At 47.2% G+C, this 26,553-nt stretch overlaps 2 protein-coding genes across 10 annotated transcripts in view; one reads left to right on the top strand and one right to left on the bottom strand.

The window, feature by feature from the left end:
- Positions 1–1,019, top strand: part of DCAF6 (DDB1 and CUL4 associated factor 6) — a 171,121-nt gene extending 170,102 nt beyond the window's left edge. Inside the window, exon 21 of one of the 3 annotated variants that reach the window (XM_049881321.1) lies at positions 570–1,019. In XM_049881321.1, coding sequence (XP_049737278.1) covers positions 570–634 — 65 coding nt within the window. In that variant the 3' untranslated portion in view covers positions 635–1,019. The remainder of the gene's footprint in view (positions 1–569) is intronic. The other 2 variants (XM_049881319.1, XM_049881320.1) reach the window with 2 other exon arrangements.
- Positions 1,020–1,130: 111 nt separating this feature from the next.
- The window catches only part of GPR161 (G protein-coupled receptor 161), a 73,466-nt gene continuing 48,043 nt past the window's right edge, over positions 1,131–26,553 (bottom strand). For 4 of the 7 annotated variants that reach the window (XM_049881323.1, XM_049881328.1, XM_049881325.1 and 1 more), the window contains 3 exons: positions 23,044–23,148; positions 20,340–20,459; positions 1,131–10,163 (listed from right to left, as the gene is read on the bottom strand). In XM_049881323.1, the coding sequence (XP_049737280.1) occupies positions 9,898–10,163; positions 20,340–20,459; positions 23,044–23,148 (491 nt within the window). In that variant the 3' untranslated portion in view covers positions 1,131–9,897. The other 3 variants (XR_007516898.1, XM_049881326.1, XM_049881327.1) reach the window with 3 other exon arrangements.

Below are 26,553 nucleotides of genomic sequence, written 5' to 3'. Positions count from 1 at the left end.
GTACTTAATCCAGATAAGCTCCTTCAGGGCAGAGACCACAGATGTTTATTTTGATTGCCATTGTATCCTCCATTGTTAGCACAGTGCCTGGAATGTGTTAGGTATTTAATTTACATCTTTTTACAAACAGAATTACACAGACCCTGAAGGGTGGACACCAGAATCTCTCTCACGCAGCTTCCCCCTCAGTGGCACCTGACACACCTTAGATCTAGACGTCAAGGAACACCGTTTGAAAACAACATATCAAGATCTTCAGGGTTTTTTGTTTTTTTTTTTTTCATTATTATTACTTTACTGAATATGTATTAGAATTATGTGCATATTTAAGGTTAATAATGCAGTGTTTCTTACATTCTTGGGGTCACTGTGAGTTGGGGGCCAACCTGACAGCAGCTAACAAGAGACAAAAAATAACATGTCTGCCACACAGTGGTGAGACGATTTTTACATAATGATGTATTGTATACACTTAAATCAGTTTTAAAGAAAAAGCATTGGAAATTAATTGTAACTGTGACACTAAAAGCACTCGCTGCCCTGGGTGATCACCGTGTCTCTGTTCCCAGACCGGCGGGAGGATGACAGATCAGAAGGCTCCAGCCAGGAGAACGGAAATGAGGACGAAGAGTAACCGGCTCTTGTTGGCAAGCACTCAGCTGTGCTGGGACTCGTAGAAGACGTTTATTACATTTTTTCTTTACAGAGCTTTAGTGCAATTTTAAGGGTTTGGGTTTTTTGGAGTTTTTCCCTTTTTATGGGATAACCTAACTTTGGTTTGGAACAATTGTGTGCATGAATTTGGGAGTGTGTGTAAAACAAAATTAGCAAAATGTTTTAAAAACGTTTGCCATGGATGAGGAGTGCTAGACAGTGCAAAGTGCAATATTTTCCCTGACTGTCAGATGTGGGAGCTTGGATCAGTGTTGAAGAGTAATTTTCATTATAGTGAAAATGTTGGTTCAAATAAATTTCTATACTTGCCATTTGCATGTTTGTTGCTTTCTAATTAAAGAAGTTGGTTGTTTTACGATACCCTGAATTTGACTTTTTATTTAATGCCTGGCTTTATCACCTTGCTACTTTGATCCATGTTTTTCCAATTTGCTCTGTGACAAAAGAGGACAGACCTTCCCTGCTGTCTAGATTTATTAACCTTTTCCAGTTTGATTTCTGATAGGATCACATAGAAAGGCTTTTTTCATTTCTTCTTCCCAAGTGCTCCGTTTTTACCTACAGTCATCGTCTCTTCATGATTTAGTGGTACGTCATTACACAAGTACAGGAGTCAGGCTTCAAGCATAAATCACTGAGAATAGCACAGAGAGCTCACGTACTACACACAGCACAGGCTGCTTCTGAAGGCTTCTGTCTTCTGGTCCTCCTCTCTCCACTGTCTAGATTTCAGCTCAAAGCTTTGACTGTCAATTCTTCTAATTCCTGATCTTCTGCGACTCTGGTGTTCTCCTCCATTCAACTTCAGCCATCCATACCCAAACCTCTGTCTTTTAGGTTATGACCTGAAACTGTTCTTGTATGCCTAGCCCACCTGTCATCCTCCCTTCCCTCCTAAATACTCATTTTGCTGGTGTCATTCCCTTAGTCTGTACACATGCTAACATCTCTTCAGTCCATTTGCAAAATAAATAAAATCTTGTCTTCACACCAAATTATTATCTATGTCATTTCCAGTTCCTCTCCTCCTCTTCTCATCCAAGTGAGCTTACTACATATCCATGGCTTCTCTATGCTACTTTCCCAATGTCCAAAGCTGCCTTCAGAAGCCAGACCTGCCTTGCTGCCTCATGGTACCTGTCATGGATTGAATTATGTCCCCAAAAATGTGTGTATCAACTTGGTTAGGCCATGATTCCCAGTATTCTGTGGTTGTCCTCCATTTTGTGATTGTAATTTTATGTCAAAAGCATTACAGTGGGATTGTAACACCACCTTTACCCAGGTCACATCCCTGATTTAATGTAGTTTCCCTAGGGTGTGGCCTGCACCACCTTTTATCTCTCAAGACATAAAAAGGAAAGGGAAGCAAGCAGAGAGTTGGGGAACTCATACCACCAAGAAAAAAGCACCAAGAGCAGAGTGTGTCTTTTAGACTTGGGGTTCCTGCGCAGAGAAACTCTTAGTCCAGGGGAAGATTGACAAGAAGGACCTTCCTCCAGAGCAGACAGAGAAAGCCTTCACCTGGAGCTGACACCCTGAATTTGGACCTTTAGCCTACTTTACTGTGAGAAAATAAACTTGTCTTTGTTAAAACCATCGACTTGTGGTATTTCTGTTATAGCAGCACTAGATGACTAAGAGTACTTTAGAGGCCGAAACCAGGCACAGCAAATTTGTGTGTCAGTTTTTAGTGGTCCAAAAGGATGATTTCAAAGGTAGTCTTGGCTCTTCTCTTCTCTTGTCTTCTAAACACACACTTATTTGCTATAACAAAGTTTCTGGGATGGCACGTCAATTCTTCGTTCTTTAAGAGTGGCCTTTGTAACCAGAGGAATGTTTTTGAGTTTCCACTCAAGGAACTCTTGGGAAATGTCTCACTTTTTAATGACAGCAGCTACCCCAGCAACTTCCCTTTGGGCTGTACTCCAGCCAGTAACTGTCTTCTTCCTACCTCCTGGCTAGCAAGCAAATGGAGAAGAAATTACATGCTTGGACTGATCATTGAACTAATTTCGAGACAGCCACCGAGCGCTGCCGAAATGATAAAACTGACAACAAGAAAAGAAAATGTTGGTGTTGTCACAGTCATCCCTCATCTACCATCAGCAGCACCAGCCATGAGCTCCTCTTCTGTGTTACACAGATGACACGACCTTGCTTGCTCTAAGTGAAGAGGACTTGAAGTAGTTACTGTTGAAGATCAAAGACCACAGCCTCCAGTAGTAGTAGCACCTCAACATGAAGAAAACAAAAATTCTCACAACTGGACCAATAAGCATCATGATAAACAGAGAAGAGAATGAAATTGTCAAGGATTTCATTTTCCTTGAATCCACAATCAACATCCATGGAAGCAGCAGTCAAGAAATCAAATGGCATATTGCATTGGGCAAATCTGTTGCAAAAGACCTCTTTTAAGTGTTGAAAAGCAAAGATGTCACTTTGAGGATTAAGGTGCGCCTGTCCATGGTATCTTCAGTTGCCTCATACGCATGTGGACGCTGGACAGTGAATAAGGAAGACCGAAGAAGAGTTGATTGATGCCTTTGAATTATGGGGTTGGCAAAAAATATTGAATATACCATGGACTGCCGGAAGAGCAAACAAGTCTGTCCTGGATGAAGTACAGGCAGAGTGCTCCCTGGCAGTGAGAATGGTGAGACTTTGTCTCGTGTACTTGGGACATGTCAGAAGGGATCATTCCCTGGAGAAAGACATCATGCTTGGTAAGGTGGAGGATCAATGAAAAAGAGGAAGACCCTCAACAAGATGGATTGACCCAGTGGCTGCAACAATGGGCTCAAACCTAGCAACCGTTGTGAGGATGGTGCAGGATCAGGCAGTGTTTCATTCTGTTGTACATAGGGTCGCTGTGAGAACCAACTTGAGGGCACCTAAAAAGAAGAAGAAGCCTGGACAAGAGCACATATGTATCCATACTAGGTAAAGTGGGAAACTGTCAAAAGTGAAAAAGGAATAAAAGCTTTAGCCAAACAAGGCAACTTCATGATTTCCGGAAGGTTCAGGAATCTTAGCTTCTGGTTTCCAATTAGTTATGTGACCTGGTCAAGCTAACTGACTTCTCTGGGCTTCTATTTCCGCCTCTTTAGTATATGGGTATTCATATGTGTCTACATATGTTACTGGGGCTGTATTAGGACCGCATGTAACCATGGAGGTTGAAGGGCTTTACAGAGAAAAGACTAAGCATATAAGGACGTTTTTTCCCCCACTGTTAGAGAACAGTAACTTGTACAGACATGGTAGAGGAGGTGTTGGAGAACTGAAGGGGCAGAGGCTACTGGAGCACGCTGCGCAGTCAAAGAGTAACTCTTTGGCAGGAAAAGCAACAGAAGAAAACCAAAATGGTATTTGTCAAAGGAATTAGGCCCTCTGTATTTAGAGATTTTGCCACTTTGATGTTACATATAACTCAGGAGCAAGGCAGGCCAGACCGGCAGTCAGGGAGGCAGCAAAGAGAAGATACTCTACAGAGGCAGAGCTAACAAGATTCAGCGAATGTGGGGTGCGGGGGACCCTGGAAAGTCAGGCGACTGGACCCTAGAGCTCACCTACCCTCTCAGAACAAAATACAACATCAGTGCTGACAGGTGGGTGTCACGTAAAGGGGTGGGTTTTGCGGCTCAATGATCATCTGCCACCCACCCTCTTTGATTATGGATTAGGTATTTGTATGTGGGGGGCACCGTTGTTCATTAAACCTCTTTTTAAAAACTTCGGGTTGAGAGTGTTCTGTGTATCTTGGTCATAATAAGAGGTGGGTCATTTACCAGTATTCCGTGCATCTAACTGCCAGGGGAAATTTATGAAAAACGTGGATGAATGAGCCCAGTTGGCTTTGGTATGGGCACCCTCACACAAACTGCAGCAATCTGTCCTGCTCAGGCTCCTTCCTCTTTTTAGTTGTGTGTCCTGGGAAGGGAGGCTGTGGGGAAAGGGGACCCCCAGAAAAGCCTACAGCACAATTACAATTTCCACAGCTATAAAAAATACACATACCCAAAACACATTTAATCAGGTAAACCTATTTTAAATACACTCTTACTTGTTTATAAATATTGATTTATAATAACCCTAAACATTTTTATCTTTAAAAAAAAATCCAAAAACTTCAAATATATTTCAGGATTAGCGTTTTTGTTTTGTTTTGAAGCTTGGTTTTTAGCCATTTCTGCATCCAGTGGTCCATTATCAGAACACAGTGCTGATTAACAGACCTGATCCCAGGCAAACGGGTTTTCTCCTCCACTCTTCAGTGGGGCCTTGCCTGCCCAGGCCTGTGAGCCTCCTGGGTACTCTCTTTTCCTCTGGGAGGAGCGGACATGCCTGTGATTTATGATGGTTAAAAATGGTGCTGTTGAAAGGAAAAATGAGTGGATTCTAATTCCTAAGTTATTCATACTGCTCAGGAAAACATTTTCTGAGGGAATGAGCACAGCTTTGTGTATTATGTTCTCTTAAAACAACACTGAGCAAATCTGTGCTCTGTAATCTTGTACGGATTAGCGTTTGTGCTTTGAATTCGTTGTAATGAATCCACTTTCCTTGGGCCTGCGGGTTTTCTTGTTTTTTGAGGTCTAGCAAACATATTCTTCGTGTCTCCCGAGCTCCTTGGTTTATACCTCGCCTTCCTTGAGCTACGAAACTGGTTCCTTCCTTCGCTTGGCTCTGACTCAGGCCTAACTCACTTTGAGACCTTGGACAAGTCAATTCATCTCCCTGGGCCTCCCTGGATTCTATGTCCTTTGTTCTCAACCCACAAGGAGGGTACAGCTCTCCCCCTTGTGGTCACATGACTGTGACCACAGCCATTTTTCTTTACCTCACAGCTGATGACCGTGGTTTCCCTTCTCAACAGCCAAGGCCAAGCCCCTAATTGCAGGACAGAGCTGTCTCTGCACCCATCCCTTTGGGGCTGTAAGGGAAGTAGAGGCTGAACTTGCACTGTGTTGTGAGACTGTCCACCAGGCCCTGGGGTCTGGCCATTACTGACAGCCATTCACGGCAGTTTAGGGTTATTTTATGTCAGTGCCAGCAGGCCTAGGAGCATGAGGGATAGTAGCTCATTCCTGCTCCCTTGAGCCTCTGAATCCCAAATGCTGCTTAGCCTCTCCTCCCCTCCTCCCTCGCCTTCCCCCTGCTCACCCCATCCCTGCTTTCCCAAAAGATCCTTTTGTGCTATACAGCCACCGCCTTCCACACCTCCTGTCCAGGATAACAGTTACCTTTTCAAGATTCTCACTTCCTGTCACAGAGATCCCGGTAAAACAGGAATAATACCCCCACCTCACAGAATTACTGAAAAGAAATACCAGTTCCTCAGCATCGACTATACTCCAGGTACCATGCTGGAAGCTTTACAAGTATTTCCTTATGTAAGTAACCCACAAAACCCCCTCCCTGGGTTGTGTGTGTCCCCACATAGATGACAGAACTCCATTTTACAGATGAAGGCACTGAGACACTGAAAGAAAGATGAACTTGCCCGAGAACGCCCAGCTAATAAGTGAGAGTGGGATCTGAACCCAGAACTTACATACTGAATCCTGCACTGTTCTCACTGTATCACACCTACACTGAGGAGAAATGAATGTATGTGCAGGGGCCTAACATAGCACCAGGGCCCTGGTAGCACAGTGGTTAAAAACTCAGCTGCTAACCAAAAGGTCAGCAGTTCTAATCCACTAGCCGTTCCTAGGAAACCCTATGGGGCAGTTCTACTCTGTCCTATAGGGTCACTATGAGTTGGAATCGACCCGATGGCAACAGGTTTTTTTGTTTTGTTTTGTTTTTTTAACATAGTGCACAGCACACAGTAGGCACTTAAATGTCAAATAGGTCAGAAACACAGTAGGCACTCAATGTTAGTTCCCTGCCAACCATACAGTTCCAGACAGGAGGTAGCCTAGGCTCAAGGTTAAATCCTTGGCATGGGTATATCTTGTGTGTAGTTCAGAGGTGTCTAAGGGGCATACTGTCAGCAGGGAAGAAGAAGCACATAGTTAAGTCTAAACGGGCTAAGGTCTTTCACTGTATCAGAGTACTGTTCCTCCCTTCCCAGTCCCAATTCAGACTACCTTGGCCCCAGGTTGCTCAGTTCTTTGCAGAGACTAAACAGCAGCTCCTTCAGTGAGAATCAGAGCACATTAGTGCCAGAGGGCCCTTGTCCTATACTCCTCTCTGACCCTCTTAACATCACACAGGTTCAGTAGTGGCAGGACCTGTGAACCCGAATGGGGGTTACACACGTAAGCAGACAAGGTGTGTGGTCTCTTAAAGGCTGAGGACTGCAGTCCTTGGAGAGGAAGTTCAGAGCAAGCATCTTGGCCAGAATCAAGCAAGTCTTCAGGTTTATCCTTAGCTCTTCACCTTGGGGAACTGCTGGTGGCGTCATAGCCACAGTGCTGCCACCTAGTGTATGATCAATACACGTCCCGGTGCCTCTGGCAAGGGGACAAGGATCGGTGTTGAGGTTTGTGCTGTGCAGTGTGGCACTCCACTGCCTCTGGGTCACAACAGCCCCCATACCTGGTACTGGGGCATGGCGGAGGGACCCAGGCAAGTGGCATCTCAATGAATGAAGTAGAGATGTGCAACAGCCCTAAAAGTGGTCCTGTCAAAACCAGAAGTCACAGGATTGAGGTATTTTTGCAAACGAGTGGCCAAATGCCCCACCTGCCACTGTCCATGTGGAAGGCCTTGGCCTGCCACTGCACTGCAGGGTATAGCTAATGAGCCTGGGTGCAGTGGGGACTTAGACCTTTTGCACTGGGGGCAGGTGTCCTGAAAAGGCCTCTCTGAAACTCCAGAATGCATGTGGACCATTTCATTTCTCCTTCTCTCCTGCTGAATCTAGGCAGATTTGAATTCTTGAATATGCAAAATATGGTTCTAGCTGCCAAACATCTTCCAGGACTTGGCTCAAACCGTCACCTACTTCATGGAGTCACCAAACTCCCTCAGTGGAAGTATCCACCCCCCGTCTGCAGCCCACGGTTCTTTCTAGATTCATTACTTAATTCTGTTATGTATTAGAACCGGGATCCTCCAGGTGTGAAAACATTTTAGTGTTACTGACATGAAGCCTAGCTTGCACAGAGTGGAAGCAGTGTTTGGTACGTGAACAAATTAATGACCCTCAAAAGAATAAAGGGAAATGGAGTGTGTTCTTTTGTGAAATTCTTTTTCTACATTAGCTTAGACTAAATCCTGGTATATCCCAGCTGGCCTCAGATGGAAGGCATTCTGCAACCCTTGGGTTCTAATCCAATTTGCCACACTCAAAAAGGCCTATCCAGCCACCAACCCCAGGTTGTTCCAGCCCAGAGGTAAAGGTTTCTCTGCCATGAGCCACTTCTGCACCCGCTAGTTGATCAGGAATATGGTCCCCTTAGAGACTAGGCAAGTGCCAGAAAAATGTATGTACACATAGAATAAACGGAAAAACCACCCTCAGACTAACGAACACCCCACCCCACTGAGAGAAAAATCTGACCTGCACATGCCGTCGGTAGAACCCACAGGCAGAACTGTCCTCTCCTCCTCTGGAAAAGCCACCTCCACTTCCACCCTGAGCCGGGGCCAGTGCCCGGCACCCAGCTGATCAGGGGTAGCGGTTGTTGAGGAGTTCCATCACCATGAAGGGGGCAAGAAACCAGACCTCTATGAACTGCAGACCCAGCGGACAAACCAACCATTGGTTTCTGCCCCACAGCAAAAAGACGCTGTCCTTACCAGGCCTCGAAAGGGAGAGGAGAAGGATTTCACCACACGAATCACAATTCCTGCTGTTCCACTCCCACCTTTGAGGAAGTGTCCTTCTTCCTCCAAGATGCAGCTTGGGGACTGGCGTTCTATCAGGACTGTGCTCTAAACAGGCCAGACAGACCCAGACTCGGGAGCCTGGCAGTGCTTCGTATGTACATTAGGAATGACACTCCAAGAGATACAAATGTTGGTCAGTGGGTCCACTATTTTTTGTTCCCTATCTCTAATTCATAAACTCAGAGAACATCAAAGAAGATCAGAGCTATAAATGTTCTCTAAGACCATTCAATCCAACCCCCTACTACCTTTTCCTGTTTCACAGATGCCCTAAACTGCATGTGTGATCAGAGGCAGAGCAGGGCTGAGAACCCAGGATACTGACTCTGGGTCCAGTGCTTTCTCTATCCCAGCCTATCTTATACTGCTCAGGGTTGTACTAACGGTACCTGTTGCACTCAGGAGTATCTCCTTGGGAACTGGAAGCCAACTACTCTATTTGGTCACATATAACATCACAAACAGCATCTATTCCACGAGTCTTTCCTATGGGAAAGGGCTTCCCTCCAATAACAACATCTCTGTTTCTGGGCTGTGCCTGGCACCAGCCCCATTCTGGCTCAGTAAGGCAGGGATGTGTCCTAATCAAATGGATTTTTTTTTTTAATTCTGAAAATGAAACGCCTGGTACCCGCCCCTTCCTCCTGTTATAGTGGTTTCTCCCTTCTGCGAAACACCGAAGTATCTGTCCTTAGGGAGTGGGTGGGCTGGGCCCCGTCCTCCTCTGCCCTGTGGCCTGTGAGCTGCCCTGACAAACACCAGCAGGGGACTCCACTGAAGGCAAGACTGGAACCAGGAGACGAGGTGGGGAACTCCAGCTTGGGTGCTCTCCTCCTGCATTCTCTCTCTGGGGACCATTTAGTCTAGGGGTAAAGACCCCACACTGCCTGCGTCAACCACACGGAAGCCCAGGGATGCTCTGGCTTTGTTAGGAAGACACGTGGTCCTCCACAGTGCACTGGGAAGTATTTGCTCCCGAGAACCTCAGGACGTGCCGGGTGCCCCAGGAAGCAGGGTGTGAAGAAAATGAAACAATCCACGCAGCAGTTTTCCTTCCAAGCCCGTGGTCTCCAGCCCCCCATGCCCTACCTCCCAAAAAGTCAATACCACACCTCCGCCTGCTTTCCTCTGTGCTTTAGACACCTCTGGTCCCAGCACTGGTTCTGAAAATAAAGCCCAAGTGTGGTCTGACAGCAGACACTGAGGTCACTGACTCCAGACACATTCCAGTCCTCTCGCTGATGGCTGCACAGCAGATGCCGTTCCCTCTGAACAGCACATGGCCCATGGTACACACTGACGTGTGGGCTCCAGCACAGGTGACAGTGGGAATCCCACCACAGAGCACCACCTCCGGCTCTGGCTCTGGCTGCCTCATCTTTGTTCCTCAGTTAAAATGTTCCCTTCTTCAATGCTCTGCAGCTGGAGCCGCTGGCCTGCGAGAGTTCTGCTGCCTCGGCGGCCCCCAAAGCCAGCACCCAGGACAGTCCGTGCGGCCAACAAGACCCCTGGCAAAGCCTCCTCCCCAAACAGGTTGATTTTGGCTTCAGCCTCAATGGCTTTGGCCAAGCTGGCTGCATAACTGTCCAAGGACTTGTGCACTTCGGCTTTCACATGAAGAATAGAGTTCTTGGCAGCTTCTAAGAAAGAAGGCAGAAAAAAAGGTTAGCCAGGGAGCCAGGACCAATGACTACCCCGGGAATCTGCCTGCTGTGGCTGCGCAACCCAGGGAGGGGGGCAAGCAGGGCCTCAGGACATGGGCTTTGAGGTCAGAATCCCTAGGCCGAAGTACTTGACTTCCCTACTTACTACCTCGGAACTCTTAGAAAAACTATTTAATCTAGCCTCAGTTGCCTCATCTGTGGTAAATAAGACCAAAAAAAAAAAAAAAACCTGTTGCCGTTGAGTCAATTCCAACTCATAGTGACCCTACAGGGCAGAGCAGAACTGCCCCATACACTTTCCAAGGAGTGGCTGGTGGATTCGAGCTACTAACCTTTTGGTTAGCAGCCCAGCTCTTAACCACTGCCCCACCAGGGCTCCGTCTGTGGTAAATAGGAGATAATAACCCAGCTCTTACTTCATAGGGTTACTGTGATGATTAAACCAGATAATTTCTTCTCAGGTGCTTAGCCGAGGTCTGGCCCATAGAAAGAACTTGATAAATGCTTTCTACCAGTGATTGTCTTGGTTATCTAGGGCCGCTATAACGGAAATACCATAAATGGATGGCTTTAACAAAGAGAAGTTTATTCTCTCACAGTCCAGGAGGCTAGAGTCTGAATTCAGGGTGTCAGCCCTCGGGGAAGGCTTTCTTTCTGTGTCAGCTCCGGGGGAAGGTCTTTGTCATCAATCCACCCTCGTCTAGGAGCCGCAGGAACCTCAGGCCCAAAGGACTCGCTGTGCTCCTATCGTTGCTTTCTTGGTGGTATGAGGTCCCCTATCTCTCTGTTCACTTCTCTCTCTTATATCTCAAAAGAGATTGATTTAAAACACAACCTAATCTCCTAGATTAAGTCCTGCCTCATTAACATCATAGAGGTAGGATTTACAACACATAGGAAAATCACATCAGATGACAAAATGGTGGACAATCACACAATACTGAGAATCACGGCCTAGCTAAATTGACACACATTTTAAATGGGAGACACAACTCAATCCATAACACTGATAATCAAAAATTTACATGTTTGAAAAGAGTTCCCTGGTTTTGCAACTCCCTGGAGCAGTGTAACATCAATTTCCACAAACCCCAATGCCATCTCTTCCCTCTCCACACACACCCAGAGATTCCCCAGAGTTGTAGGGAACCTCAGGGTTGGAAACAACATTAAAGATTCACATGGCCTCTCCAGGACTAGAATTCCTGACAACTAAAATGAAAAGAAGAGAGAAAGCTGGTAGGTCTTCAATTGCCTACCCAGTGTCCTATTATTATTAAGCCCACTGCCTATTTTTCTCTAGACATTTTGGGGTGAACAATTTATCCCCCACTCCTCACATTTTTCTGGAGAGTAGGTAACTTTCACTCAGCAGTGATGGATCACTTTTATGCAGCCCTTCTTGCCATTCATTGTCTTGTAACTTCCACCTGAGTGAGTGATTGGGTAGGGCTGTGCAAGTAAGGTAATTGTGGCCCACCAAAGGGATTGGTCAGTTTTGCCATCCCTCTAGGCTTAAAAGAGAGCCAATTTCACGGCAGAGAGAGGATCTCACCAACACCAAGGCAGAAGGGCCAAGAGCTGAGCGTGTCCTTTGGACCTGGATCCCTGCGCTGAGAAGCTCCTAGGGTCAGGAGACTGAGAGAGAGAGAGCTGTAACAAAGACGGCAAGAAGTGGTGGCAGACAAATGGCAGCTGGACAGATGAGCAGGAGACAGCACAACAGGCTTCCTGGCCCACGCAATGAGAAAGCTGAGTGCCTTTGGAGGCTTGCTGGAGGAGAAAGTGCTCCCAGGCACTTCGTGGAGTTAAGTTTGCCAAACCATGAAGCAAGAGCTGAGCGCCTTCAAGCCAAGACTTATTGGTGGAGTAGGGGTGCCTCTGGGCACTTATCAGCAGACCTAAAAAGAGCTTTGTAACACCTGCCCAAGCAGGGCAGAGGCCGAATGTCCAGAGAGAGGCGTGCCTGTGAGCACGCACGGCTGAGAGGACGCTGTCCTGATGGAAAAACTGTCTCCTGGCCATTCCTGAACCTGAATTGTAACCTGTTATTTCCCCAATAAACCCCATAATCATGAATATTGTGAGTTCTGTGTGGCTGGTGCAATGAATTATTGAACCCAGCTGAGAAGTAGAGAATGCCATCGGAGGGAGGGTTGGTGTCAGAATTGATAAAGCTGGCAGAGAGAGAAGGCACATCTGACCTCCTCCTCACAGGACTCAGCCTTGGGCTGTTGATCTTGATTCTCCTTCCCGCTTAGGAAGCTAGAGAAGGCCAGATGCCTCTGCCACATCATTCTTACACACCTCCAGGCTCCATTAGGGAGAGGATGGGAGGGATATTTCGGGCCTCTCTCTGCCCTGCCCCTTGCTTGCTCTTCCTCCCAGGAGAGGAGACTTACACCTGGCTCTCCTTTTCACCTACAGTGAGGTTGCTGTCTGAGATGCTGTCCCCCTAGAGTAGGCTTGACGTGGCCCGACGGGGGCTAGGGCTCAATGCACTTTTCTTATATGAGGGTAATATGTTAGCCCACGTGGCTGTGGGTCCAAGTTCTGTTCCGCAATCCACTTCGCCGATAAAGCGGGTTATTTGCTGTCTCTCTAACTTCTGTAACTGCCTCTCAATTCATTCCGAACTCAGGGAGAGGGATGCAAGGCAAGCTGTGATTAATGATGAACCTATAAGCAGGGCCCGTATTTATTTCCATACTCAGCATTTCCATCTGGAAGTCCCTGGATTCCTTTACCACATCCAAAGCCAAGTCATGCTGGTGGCTGTCATCACGTTACAGGATTCAGGGGAAACGAAAGTCTTACCTCAGTGGGCAGCCTGGTTGGCAACTCCTTTGCAATCAACATGTGTGGGTGGGAAACAAGACCCCAAGTCCAGAGGTGAAAAGGATGCTGGGGGTTGAATTCAGAACGGCCAGGGTGGAAAAACGTAGGGACTGGACCGTAGCAGAACCCATCACCCTCCCAGAACCTGTGTGCCCTCATCAGTATCAGGGGCAACAGACAATCGAGATGGCAGCCTTTGCCTCCAGTAAAACAGGTGCACTCACTGGGCCATTATTTCCTTTCTCCACGAGAGGAAAGCGAGGCTCAGGGAGGACAAGTTCAAGTTTCTAACAGCACATTATCTGTAAAGGAGAAGTGAAGTTTGAGTTTGAGGCTAAGAAACTATGGAGGGCTGTCTTAGACTGAGTTCTCTATAGAATCACAATCAGTGAAGCATACATATAGAGCAGCAAAATCAGTGAAGCATATATATGCACAAATATATATATGTGTGTGTGTGTGTGTATATAAAACATAGAGAAAGAGGGAGATTTATCTCAAGAAAATGGCTCACACAGCTGTAGAGGCTGGCAAGTCCCAAGTCCATGGGTCAGACATCAAGGTGGAGGCCTCTTCAGCCTCACACAGCTGCAGGGGCTGATGAATCCAAGATCCACAGTAAGACGGCACACTGCTGGCTCAAGTCTTAAGAACCAGAGCTCAGATACTGATGACCCAAATGCAGGATCCAGAGTGAGTAAAAGCCACTGAGCTTTGTCAGAAAGTCCACATATATTGGAAGCAGGCCATACCCACAAGGAAACTCCATTTCAACAGACTGGCTACTCATAGCAGATCTCCTCATGAGGTGAATACATTATACCAGATCTCATTGTGGAGATGATGACATCATCACACGACTGCCAAACTACAACATAACTGCTGAGCCACTGAGAATCATGGCTCAGCCAAGTTGACGCACAACCTTAACCACCACAAGCCACCCCTTGTCAACTTGGCACCTGTACACATATCCTTAAACCATACATAATCTCTAAACAAAGACAATCATAAAGGCATAATTACACTTAACATGACACAACTAACATGAGTACAACCATAAATGCACTAGCCTGTTTACATTTTGTATTTTATATGTGAAGAAAACAAAAATATTTGATGCACAAACATACAAGGAAGAAACAGAACAATTACAGTCCTCGTTTCTGCAACTGGTTACATGGTCATAACTGGAATGTAGGACTACCTTTCTCCACCGCCCATTCTGTATTCCCTTTGCCCTCAGCAAGCCCCTCAGCTGGTCGTGGTTCTTTGTCTAGTGGGGTGACCCAAACCTTCATTCCTAAAGGGTCTGGGCCATTAGTAGTCATGTCAGAATTAGGTTGCTGTAGTTTTCCATTGACTTTAATCACAGGACATGGTAGCACTAAAAGATGCCCTAAGGGATCTCCTGCATTCCAGACATACTCTTCTTTACCTCCATTATGTAATATCAGTCCAATTTCCTCTTGGTAATCAGGATCAATCACATCAGCCAATACATAAACTCCCTTCTTTGCTGGTTGATCCAGAGGCATAAGGAGCCCAAAGTGGCTGGGTGGCATTCTTAACTTCCAGTTCAGTGGAATCAGTGATGTGTCTCCAGGTGGGAGCACTCCTTCCCTTGGAACTAAGACCTATAGACCCGCAGAGCATAGGGTCACAGGGACAGGAAGCAAAAATTTGCGAGTGGGTCATTAGGGATAATAGTGAGTGGTACCACTCCCATTTCCACCCCTTGATTCCTGGACCCATGAATCCTGACTATGTGAGAAAGAGTACCATATATTGGACTTCGGTTTAGAGCATAAACAGTCTCCTAGAGAACAGTGCCACAGCCCTGCAAGGTACTGCCACTTAGCTGGTGCTGTAATTGTGTCATTAGAAGTCTAATGCATCGTTCTACCAAGTCAGCTGCTTCAGGATGATGGGGAACATGGTAAGACCTGTGAATTCCATGAGCATGGGACAAGTGCTGCACTTCACTGGCTGTGAAGTGAGTCCCTTGATCCAAGCCGATGCTGTGTGGGATACCGTGACACTGGATAAGGCATTCTGTAAGTTCATGGATGGTAGTTTTGGCAGAAGCATTGTGTCCAGGGAAGGCAAATCCATATCCAGAGTAAGTGTCTATTCCAGTAAGAACAGCCTGCCCTTTCCATGACGGAAGCAGTCTAATGTAATCAACCTGCCACCAGGTTGCTGGCTAATCACCTTCGGGAATGGTGCCATTTTGGGGACTGAGTGTTGGTCTCTGCTGCTGGCAGATTGGGTCCTCAGCACTGGCTGTAGCCAAGTTGGCCTTGGTAAGTGGAAGTCCACATTGCTGAGCCCATGCATAACCTCCATCCCTGCCACCATGGCCGCTTTGTTCATGAGCCCATTTGAACAACGACAAGAGTGGCTGGGCAAAGAGGATGACTGGTTTCCACAGAAAGCATCTTCCTATCAACTTGAGTATTAAAATCTTTCTCCGCTGATGACACCCTTTGGTGAACATTCACATGAGACATAAATATCTTCACTTCTTTGGCCCACTCAGAAAGGTCTTTTCACATACCTTTTCCCCGTACCTCCTTGTCTCCCATTTTCCAGTCATGTTCCTTCCAAGACCCTGACCATTTAGCCAAACCATTGACCACAGCCCATGAATCAGTACATAATCGCACATCTGATCATTTCTCCTTCCAAGTAAAACGAACAACCAGGTGCACTGCTCAAAATTCTGCCCATTGGGAGGACTGTCCTTAAGGGAAGTCCCAGGAAGGGGCTATAGTGCTGCCGCTGTCAATTTTCAAGTGGTGCCTGCATATCGTGCAGAACCATCTGTAAACCAGGCACAAGTTTTCTCTTCCTCAGTCAACTGGTCATAAGGAACGGCCCATGAGGCCATAGGTGCAGACTGGGAGATGGAAGGTAATGTGTGACAGGAGTGGAGACCATGGGCATTTGGGCCACTTTCTCATGCAACTTATTTGTGCCTTCAGGTCCTTGTTGGGCCCAATCTCATATATACTACTTCCATTTAATAATGGAGTACTGCTGTGCACACCCAACTTTATGGCTCTGTGGGTCAGACAACACCCAGTTCATGATGGGCAGCTCAGGCCACATGGTGACTTGGTGTCCCATAATTAAACGTTCAGTCTCTACTAAGGCCCGGTAACAAGCCAAAAGCTGTTTCTCAAAAGGAAAGTAGTTACCTGCAGAGGATGGCAGGGCTTTACTGCAATATCCTAAGGGTCTGCACTGTGAGTCACCAATAAGGGTCTGCCAAAGACTACAAACAACATCTCTATCTGCCAATGACACGTCAAGCACCATTGGATCAGTTGGGTCATATAGCCCAAATGGCATAGCAGCTTGCATGGCTGTCTGAACCTGTTGCAAAGCCTTCTCTTATTCTGGGACCTGCTCAAAACCAGCAGCTTTTTGATTCATTTGATAAACAGGACAGAGTAACATACCAAAATGAGGGATATGTTGCCTCTAAAATTCAAAGAGGCCCACCAGGTGTCGTGCCTCCTTATGAGTTGTGGGATGCAATAACTTATCCTCCACTTTAGAAGGACTATCTCAACATGCCCTACATCACCGGACACCTAGAAACTTCACTGATGTAGAAGGTGCCTGAATTTTTGTCAGATTAATTTCCTGCCCTCTAGCGCACGACCAGGCAGTGTTTCATTCTGTTGTGCATAGGGTCACTATGAGTCGGAGCCGACTCAATGGCACCTAACAACAACAACAAAGTATGCAATTGTTTTACCAATAAGTCCAGAGTTATTGATACTTCTTCTTTACTAGGTTCAATGACCATAATGTCATCAATGTAATGGACCAGTGTGATGTCTTGTGGAAAGGAAAAGTGATCAACATCCCTGCAGACTAAATTTTAACATAGGGCTGGAGAGTTCATATACCTCTGAGGTAGTACAGTGAAGGTGTACTGCTAGCCTTCCCAGCTGAAGGCACACTGCTTCTGGTGGTCCTTTGAAACGAGTACAGAGAAAAAGGCATTAGATCAATAGCTGCATAACAGGTACCAGGAGATGTACTAATTTGCTCAAGCAATGAAACTATATCTGGAACAGCAGCTGCAATTGAAGTCACCACCTGGTTAAGTTTTTGATAATCCAGTGTCATTCTCCAAGATGCACCTGTTTTTTGCACAAGCCATATAGGGAAGTTAAATGTGGATGTGTTGGGAATCATCACTCCTGCATGCTTCAAGTCCTGGATGGTGGCAGTAATCTCTGCAATCCCTCCAGGGATGCAGTATTGCTTTTAGTTTACTATTTTCCTAGGTAGGGCCAATTCTAATGGTTTCCACTTGGCTTTTCCTATGGTAATAGCCCTTACTCCATTTGTGAGGGATACAATATGGGGGTGCTGTCCGTTGCTGAGTATATCTACTCAAATTATGAGTTCTAGAACTGGGGAAATCACTACAGGATGGATTCAGGGACCCGCTGGACCTGCTGTTAGATGGGCGTGAGCTAAGACTCCACTAATAACCTGACCTCCATATGCCCCCACTCTGACTGGAGGGCCAAAGTGACATTTTGGGTCTCCTGGAATGAGTGGCAGTTCAGAGCTAGGATACAGTCATCCCCAAAAAGTCTGAAATTATTTCCTTTTCCCCAGTGAACAGTCACTCTCGTAAAAGGCCACAGATCCCTTTGGGGGAAGGGTAGAAAGATTAATGGTATAAATTTCTTGCAGTGTAGTGGAGTCCTTCCTCAAGGGGACCTGGTCTCCCCTTCATTCAAGGAGTCATGGGTCTGTAACCTTGCTCAAGTCTGAGAATTGACTGAGTGGCCATAACTCTCTATTTTGGTGATTCGAGTTAGAATGCTGTTCATTTGACCTAGAATTCTTCTGCTTGTATAGATCAAGTAAATATTTAGTGTATTTCCCATCTATTTCACTCACAGGGATACCATGACTAAGTAGCCAATGCCATAAGTCCACACAAGTTCCAGTATCCTGATTACTGCTTTGACTCCACTATACATCACAGTAACCACGCCCACCCTGTCTTTGCTGATTGAGTGCCACCACTTGGCCCCTACCACCATGGGGTCCAATCAGCCCCGTTGTAGTTAGGTGTCTTAATTCAGTCAGGGAAGTTCCCACTGTCAAATCTGACTTACATAAAATAGCAATCACAGCAGTCAACAAGGATGTTGGAGCTCCCTTCCCAAATCTGTTCCTCACCCTTGTGATAAATTCTGTCCTCTGAGCACTCCACATGTGAGTTTGTGGGTCAAAACTGATAAATATGCTCTAACATGTCAATTTCCCTAAGCCTTTAGATACCTTTTTCTACAGTATACCAAGGCAGGTCTGGTACTTCAACTTGATTTAGTGTAGGCTACCATGTAATCCATGCTTCAGGGACTCAACCAAATAAACTATTAGATCCTTGCCTAACCTCTTCGGCTGAAACACTGAATGGCCCATTTCAATAAACTCAGACTGATGCGTCTTTATGTTCTTCTCACACATATTCCCCAGGTTTCTGTTTGTACATACTAGAAAAGTCAAGCAGTTCTTTTGAAGCATACCATACCTCCTCCTGGGTAACACTTTGTACTTCACCTTTTGGGGCTTTCTGGGACTTCAGCCAAAATGGGTGGTGGGGTTGTTTTTTGAGAACATTCAGCATTGCCTTGTAAGGCATCTGCCTCAGTCAATGCCCCAGGCAATGACTCCGCTGTCTTTCCAGGGGATGACCCAGACTCTGACCCAGGAGGTATCTCAGACAAAGGGTCTCCAGACACAGCTGGGTTAGTCTCATTAGATGGGGGTGGAAGGGCTAATGGTTTTGTTGGCAGGAGGGATTCAATGGAATTTAGGGGCTCACTGTCCACAGCTTCCTGATTATCTGCCCATATGTTCCCACCCCATGTTTCAGGATCCCATTTCTTCCCAATCAATGCTCTCACTTCAGCTTCAGACACCATTTAAGGTTGGGAATTCAGTTGGCATTGTAATTCAGCCACTCTTACAATAAGGCTCTGGGTTTAGTTTTCGGGAATATAGGTTCTGTTACTATTAGAAATAAAGCTTTCTTTCAGGGCACAAAAGGCAATTTTGAGGTCATTTATGTAGCATTTGAGCTGTGACTCTGAAGCCCTGAGCTCATCTCTTTCACCACTTTATCTAGCAAAAGTAGGACCAACCAACCAGATTCCTCATACTTCTCATTCTGACAAAATTGTAGGAAACTATCAAGCATGCAATCACCCAGAGCCTCACCTCTCATCAGTGCTTGATCTATTGGTGGTGATATTTTGCATATTTGCATGCCACTTCATGCCATGGATTAGCATATATATTATATAAATAATATAATATATAGCAGTACCCTGTTTATTACTGGAAGCGGAGTCATCAACATCTTTAAGACTAACCAGACTGGAGAAGCAATTTAGAAAACTCATCCTTACCATTTTGTTTCCATAGAACCACTCTCAATACCAGATGTCTTAGGCTGGGTTTTCTAGGGAAGCAAAACCAATGAAGTGTATACACACACACACACACACACACACACACACACACACACACACAGAGAGATTTATCTCAAGGAAATGGCTCATGCAGTTGTAGAGGCTGGCATGTGCCAAGTCCGTGGGTCAGGTGTCAGGCTGAAGCCCTCTCCCGACTCACACAGCCGCAGGGGCTGACGAACCCAGGATCCACAGGTCAGACGGCAGGCTGCTGGCTCATGGGCTGCAAAGGCTAACAAATCCAAGATCAGCAGGTAAGCCAGCAAGCTGCTGGCTCAAGTCCCAAGAACAAGAAGTCAGATGCTGATGAGCCGAATGCAGGATCCAGAGCAGAGCTAACGCCAGTGAGCTTTGCCGGAAAATCCCCATATATTGGATGCAGGCCACACCCCCATGGAATCTCCCTTTCAACTGATTGGCTACTCATAGCAGATCTCATCATAGAGGTGATTACATCATTACACAGCTGCCAGACTACATCAGAGCTGCTAAACCACTGAGAAGCCAAGCCTTACACAAACTTAACCATCACGAGGGCTCAGAAACTATTTTATTCAATCAGGCAACTTGCTGAGGGAGCAGATGTGAATCAGGATCTGGGCTGTTGGAGCTGGTGTGTATGTCCACATACAGTTCCACAGCCACTGTTTGCCCGAACTCAGATACAGCCTGCACCGAAGTTGGAATGCTGAAGCTCTGGAGGATTCTGGGCAGGGGCATGCGTGGTCCAAGGAATTTTCCTACAACTCTTTCTTTCCCCTCTGTTTTCCTGAAGCAGCCGGTCATAGAAACCAACCTTTGGTGTGTTCCACTTCATCCTCAAAGGTCACTGAGCTCCTCCTCCTGGGTGGGCAAGTGCAGTGGGAGGGTGGGTTGTCATCAGACGTGTAGTCTTCCAGCAGCATCCAATCCGTTCCTAAACGAAGGGCAGATTATGCAACCGTCACCATCAGTACAAATCCTCCTCCTCTCTGTCCATCAGCTCCTTTCTTCCTCCTACCCTCTCTCAGCATCCCTGGCAACCTGCTCTCCCATTTATTAAAACCCATAATCTGGCGCAGCTTAACTGCCCCGCCGCGTTTGCCCAAGAAACTCCCCATCCCATTTCAGGGAGTCTGCTGACAGCCAACGGTGCTGCTTCAGACACACGAAACATAGCTATGTCCTCCAAAGCAGTGGGCTACGTGCCACAACCAGCACAACACAGAAGTGTTAAATCTGCCAGACTGGGGTGAGGGGAGGGGAGAAGGGCTCACAGGAGGACAAAAAACACCAGTTCCTGTCAGGTTGATTCTGACTCAGGATGACCCCATGTGTGTCAGAGCAGAACTGTGCTCCACAGGGTTTTCAATGGGTGATTTTTCAGAAGTAAACCCCAGGTCTTTCTTCTGAGGTGCTCTGGGTAGACTAAAACTACCAACCTTTTGGTTCGCATCTGAGTTTTAACAGTTTGAGCCACCCAGGGACTTCCCGATGGGAGGACCGTGTCCTTTTAAAGGGAACTCTGTATTCAGAGTGACTCTTTTTCCAGTTCAAATTTCTATCACTGTAGTTAAAATACTTTGTGCTAAGTAAACATTTAAAAGTTGAAAATGTCAAACTCTGTGGGGACCAAAAAAAGATGGAAAAACTTACCCCCAAAGAGTGAATAAAACAAGGCAGAGTCAGAGAAGTTCTCTTAAAGGGAGCTGTGAAGAGCAGGCTGGGAAGGGAGACAGGGGAAGGCAGGACAGGGAGGGAAGAAGGGCTGAGACAACACTCGCTGCTCGACAGTGCACTGGCCAGACACTGGGATGGAATGTCGGTGACCAGCCTTAATCTCTGGCTTTCAATCCATCAAGGCCTTAAAAAAAAACAAGCCAAACCCATTGCCGTCGAGTTGATTTCCCTCATAGCGACCCTACAGGACAGAGTAGAACGTCCCCATAGAGTTTCCAAGGAGCACCTGGTGGATTGGCAGCCATAGCTCTTAACCATTATGCCATCAGAGTTTCCACCAAGGCCTTAGGCAATTAGGAAGATTGGGAAGCCTGGAGCTCCTCAAATGTTGCTTCAGAACAACGTGGCAAAGTAGCGACTACCTTGCCTACAGAAAGAGCTTTGCTTGGGTGGCGTTAGAATGTGGCGGTGAAGCACACGGGTTTGAGAGTTGGACAGACTTAAAGATCACTGGCAGGTTTCTTAATCTCTCAGTCTTTCCCATCTGTAAAATGGGGTTGTGATTCATTCTACCTCACAGAATTGTTGTGAGGGTTATATGAGTTGAGACACGTCACAATTTAGCACAGTGCTTGGTACACAGCAGGTGTTAAATTAATGAAGTCATTACTAATAAGGATACAGCTAATAAATGGTGAAGCCAAAGCTCACACTGAGGCCAGTGTGACCTCAAAGCCTAGGCCCTTTCTTCTGCCTACTACACTGTCCCCTACTACTTCTGCTTGGCCTTTCTTAACACCCCTGCACCCACATCCCATGGTGCTCCTGTGTCCCCTTTCGCAGCTCTCATCACACTCATGATCTTTTTATAGCAGCTTTATGGAGCTACAACGCCCCCATCCCTCCCCAGCACGTCCACACAAACGCCAGCCCGAGTGGGTAACAGATCCGCTGGGCTCCACGGCTCCTCTTCAGCAGTGGAAGCTGGGAGCTGTGTATCTGCTCAATCAAGAGACATGGCCGGCCTTGCCCAGCGGCTCTCGCTGAGGCCCAGTGAGGGTCCCGATGACACACTTGGCAAGTATAGAATGTGTACTCACGGCTCCCCATCAACGGCCAGGGACAGGCTGGGACACCACAAGCCAACGGCCTGGAGAGAGGAGTGGACCTGAGTTTGCAAGATCCTTTGGGGAGTAGCTACAGGCAGGGTGGTAGGGGGTTTGCAGTAGAGACGTGTTTCTTCAGGGAACACCAGGTTGCTCACAGGAGGGGCAGCAGAGCACAGAACGAGGGTGGCAAAAACACCTGACATCTGTGAGGGCTCCCGCTGTGCCAGGAATTGACATATGTGCTGTGCATTCATTAGGCCTTCTGATTCTCACGACGACACTTCGGCATGGGGATTGTTACCCTCATTTCACAAACAGGGAAACGAGGAAGTTCTAACTAGGATGTTAGAAAAAGACTAAGAGGCTTGCCTAAAATAACAGGGCACATGACAAGCCCACAGGAGACTGGAAACCAGGCAGGCTGACTCCAGAGCCTGCACTTGCCAACAACTACCGTAATTACAGTAGAAACTTAGTCATTTAGCATTTTAACTTTACACGGGTTTTTATTTAGTGTCAGCCCCACAATATCTCTGTGAGGCAGAAAACTCGATGTGATCCCATTTTACAGAGCAGGAAACTGAGGACAGAAGAGCACAGGGCAGGTTAGGTTTGCACAGGTGCCATGATGGCCCCCATGCTCTCCCCATGCACTGTGGGAGTTCCCTCCTCCCAGCTGAGGCCTGCCTCAGGGAAACAGCAGGTTGGAGGCTGACACTGTGCGTGGGTTACCTGAGTCCTGAGAACAGCTGAAGCCAGTGTCCCCGGTGCTGCTGCTGTGGCCCAGGGGCTGTTCACCAGCCATGAGTGCCGTGAGGTGTGGAGACAGGCCCAGGTCTGAAAGGCAAAGTTGACAGTGAGGCACATCCACATCTTGACAGCAGCCCAGGGTCAGCTCTCGACTACCCAGCCATCTGCCTCTCTCACTTCTGTCTCCCCACAGGGTCTCCCTCCCACCCCTGTCCTTGAGTGCAAAATTTGCTCTCAACCAAAAGGACAGGAAGCCCTCGGCGTCTCTTTTCCCACTTGTCCCTTGCTCCTGTCTGGGGGTGTCAGCACTGTCCAGGATCCACTATGTGCCTGCAGAGGGTGCTCCCATTACAAACTGGGAGAGAGAATCTGAGGTGAGCAGTTGTGAGATCTTTCAAGTAAACATGGAGGATTTAATGCCCATGTTAACCACCTGAAATCCTACTTTCATGACAGAAAAGAGATTTAAAAAAAAAAAAAAGGCAGCTTAAACCCAAAAAAAAAAAAAAAACCCAAAGGGAGGTAGAATTTTTGGAAGCTGCAAAGGAGTAGATGGGTAATGAACCTGGTCCAGGGAAGAGAACTGAGGTTGGTCATGGGGGACAGAGGGCTGGAAGCAGACTAATTCTTATCAGGGCCCCCGAAAGCTCAGGCACTGGCGGCCCCAGGAGTCTCTACAGACAGGTGGGGTTTGGTCAGAAGGCTCCAGAGGAAGCAGTTGGATGCCTTCCCCAGGCTGGGTTGTGGGTGAGCAGGAGAGCAAAGAGAGTGGCCACAGGAGGCTCTGGCTTGGGGACACCAAGCACAGGAAGGGGCAGGGGAACACAGGAAAAACCAAGGGAAAAATGAGAGTCCATACATAGAACAGTGGGAACCCTGACCCCATTAGCCCAGTCAAACTTTCCAGAAAGCACCTGGTGGATTCAAACTGCCACTACTCCGAGCGTGGCTCAACTCAAAGGTGGTATCTCTCCCTTCTGTGTTGACCCAGAGTTTACCACTGAGAGTGGGAACTGTTACCCTGAGATTTTCCACATGACCATGGGATAGCTACTGAGCTGGGCTCAGTCCAACCTCTTTTACAAAAAAAAAAAAAAAAGGCCAGGGATCAGGCTGTGCCTCTCCAGAAGCCTGGCCTTTCAGAGGCTAAAAGAGTATGAGCAAGGTTCTGAGGTGAAGCAGGCTCTGAAGGAACAAGAAGACCTCTGAGTGCCACCTGAGGGGACCTGGGAAAAGCAAGACAGGAAATCCAAAGCCCCCCCCCCCCAGCCCAACCTCTCAAACAAGGATCTGGAACAAAACAGTTTCCTTTGTGTGAACTTGAGTCAGCGTCCTCTTCCCAGAAGACCTGCGCACTGTCCCCAGGGGAGGCTGCCACAATGCCCAGGCATCTCCTAGGTCCGGGCTGGGGTGGGGCCTGGACTTGCCAGCCCTGTCTGGGGTGAAGGGGCTGGACTTGCTGTGGAAAAGCTGTTAGAGGCGGTAGTTGCCCTTTCTCCTGAAAGGCTTCTTTCCTCTGATCACCTAGAATCACCTTCGACTTTGGATTTGTGGTCTGGGATCCTACGACAAAATTTAGCCCACCTTTTAGCACTAGAAGTCAATGTCCACTCCAAGGTTGACCTGCCACCATAAGATCACTCTGCCTGTCAATCTCCAGGTAGCCCAGAGATCTAGATTCCTGGGTAAGCCCTCCCAGTGGGAATCTGCTAATGAGAAGCTATTTTGGTAGTTCCATGGTAGCTGGCTCCCCAGGGGAAACTTGGGCCTTTACACTTCTTCAACGTGGGGTAACTGAATGAGAAAATCAGAATCCACTGATAATGGGGCAAATCTACTATGTATGAAATAAACAACATGACGGTGTGTTTATAAGACTCCTGGTATCCCAGACTCAGCTGGGAAGCTCCAGGTATTTGTGGAATTCCACTCTGTCTTTGCTCATAAACACGACTGAGGAGAGTTTATAATTCTGTTTAATTGATTTCTTTGGTTAAAGCTTCCCAGGTGCCCATGAGAAGAGTAAAACCAAGACAGAACCTCTAAGTCATGTCTTGATGGCTTTGGAATGAATCATGCCATCTTTCTCACCTTGTGCTAGCACTCAGAGCTAGCACTCTGAGGATGAGGGAAAGAGGGGCCTGGAAGCAGGCCGGTGAGCGAGGGGAGTGATTGGGTTTAGGAAACTGCTGCAGCTCAAAGTCGTGCACACAGAGGGCATTAGACCAGCACCTGGTCAGCTCTGCCTCGGAAGCAGCAGGGACATGAGGCCGGGAATCTCATCAGTGAAAAAGGCAGGGACAGCCCACAGTGTGGGGCTGGATGATGCTTCATTTCCAAGACTTCTCAGAGAGACCAAGGCTTTCAGGGAAGAGACAGTAAGGATCTTCTATGTTCCAGTCCTGGGAAGTGCCAGCAACTAGGAACCCCTCATCCCACAAGCTCTTCCACCCAAGAGTGTCCCACAAGACTGCCTTTCCCTAAACGAGGAGACTGTCGATGTCCTTGGGCTTCCAGGGCAAACCACGGCTAGTGCTTTTCTGCTTGTTCTCACAGCCTCACCAGCTCTTCCTAGGATAATCAAAAGTGTCTTACGTGGAGAACCTTGGCCCAGAAAGCAGGTGTTTCTTTTTGTTCTATCTACCCTCTTCTCCTCCTCCATTCTCTTTCCTCATTTTTTGTCTTCTTCATTCTCAACTTCATTGAAATAGAAAACGCCTGTTATTCTTTTGCCTAGAAGATGAGTGCTTTTATAAAATCTGAATGAATAAGCTCACTGGTGGAAATAAGCCAAACACTGGATGTGCCCCTGCCACAGATCATACCTGGAAAACATGGGCTTGCAAGTGATGGTGGTGGGGGAGCGTAGGCACATCAGCAGTTAGAACACACGGGTGCAGAGAGATCGTCGTCTTCTATGGTCAAAAAAAAGCCCCAGACTTCCTTCTTCTCCTAAGAAGTAACTCTCCATCAACCCATGAAATAAAACCAGGGATGTTCCCTTTCTTAATTACCTTTCTTCACTGCCACTGAGCAGTCATGGTGATCACTGTCACCTGCCATGGCACAAGCACACAGCTCACGACAACCTCACGCACGATGGAACAAAATGCTACTCGGTCCTGCACCATCCCCGTGGTCACTTGCAGTTAGGACCGTTGTGATCCAGAGGGTTTTTATCACTTCATTTTTGGAATTGCCAGGCCTTCCTTCCTAGTCCATCTTAGTCTGGGAACTCCACTGAAACCTGTTTAGCATCACAGCAACACGCAAACTTCCACTGACAGACGGGTGGTGGCTGTGCACGAGGTGCTCTGAATGGGAATTGCACCTGGGTCTCCCACATGAAAGGTGACAGTTCTACCATTGAACCACCAATGCTCCCATGTCATAATAATTAGGGGTCATTATTCCTTTCTAGCCCCTTGAGAGGGAAGGTGAAAGACCTCTCTAGTTCATGAAGAGAAAAATCAACTAGACGGGTCTGATGAC

Source organism: Elephas maximus, chromosome 3, assembly GCF_024166365.1.
Source record: "Elephas maximus indicus isolate mEleMax1 chromosome 3, mEleMax1 primary haplotype, whole genome shotgun sequence".
Lineage (NCBI taxonomy): Eukaryota > Metazoa > Chordata > Mammalia > Proboscidea > Elephantidae > Elephas > Elephas maximus.
Note: the sequence above shows the minus strand (reverse complement) of the source record. Positions and strands in the feature narration are given on the sequence as shown.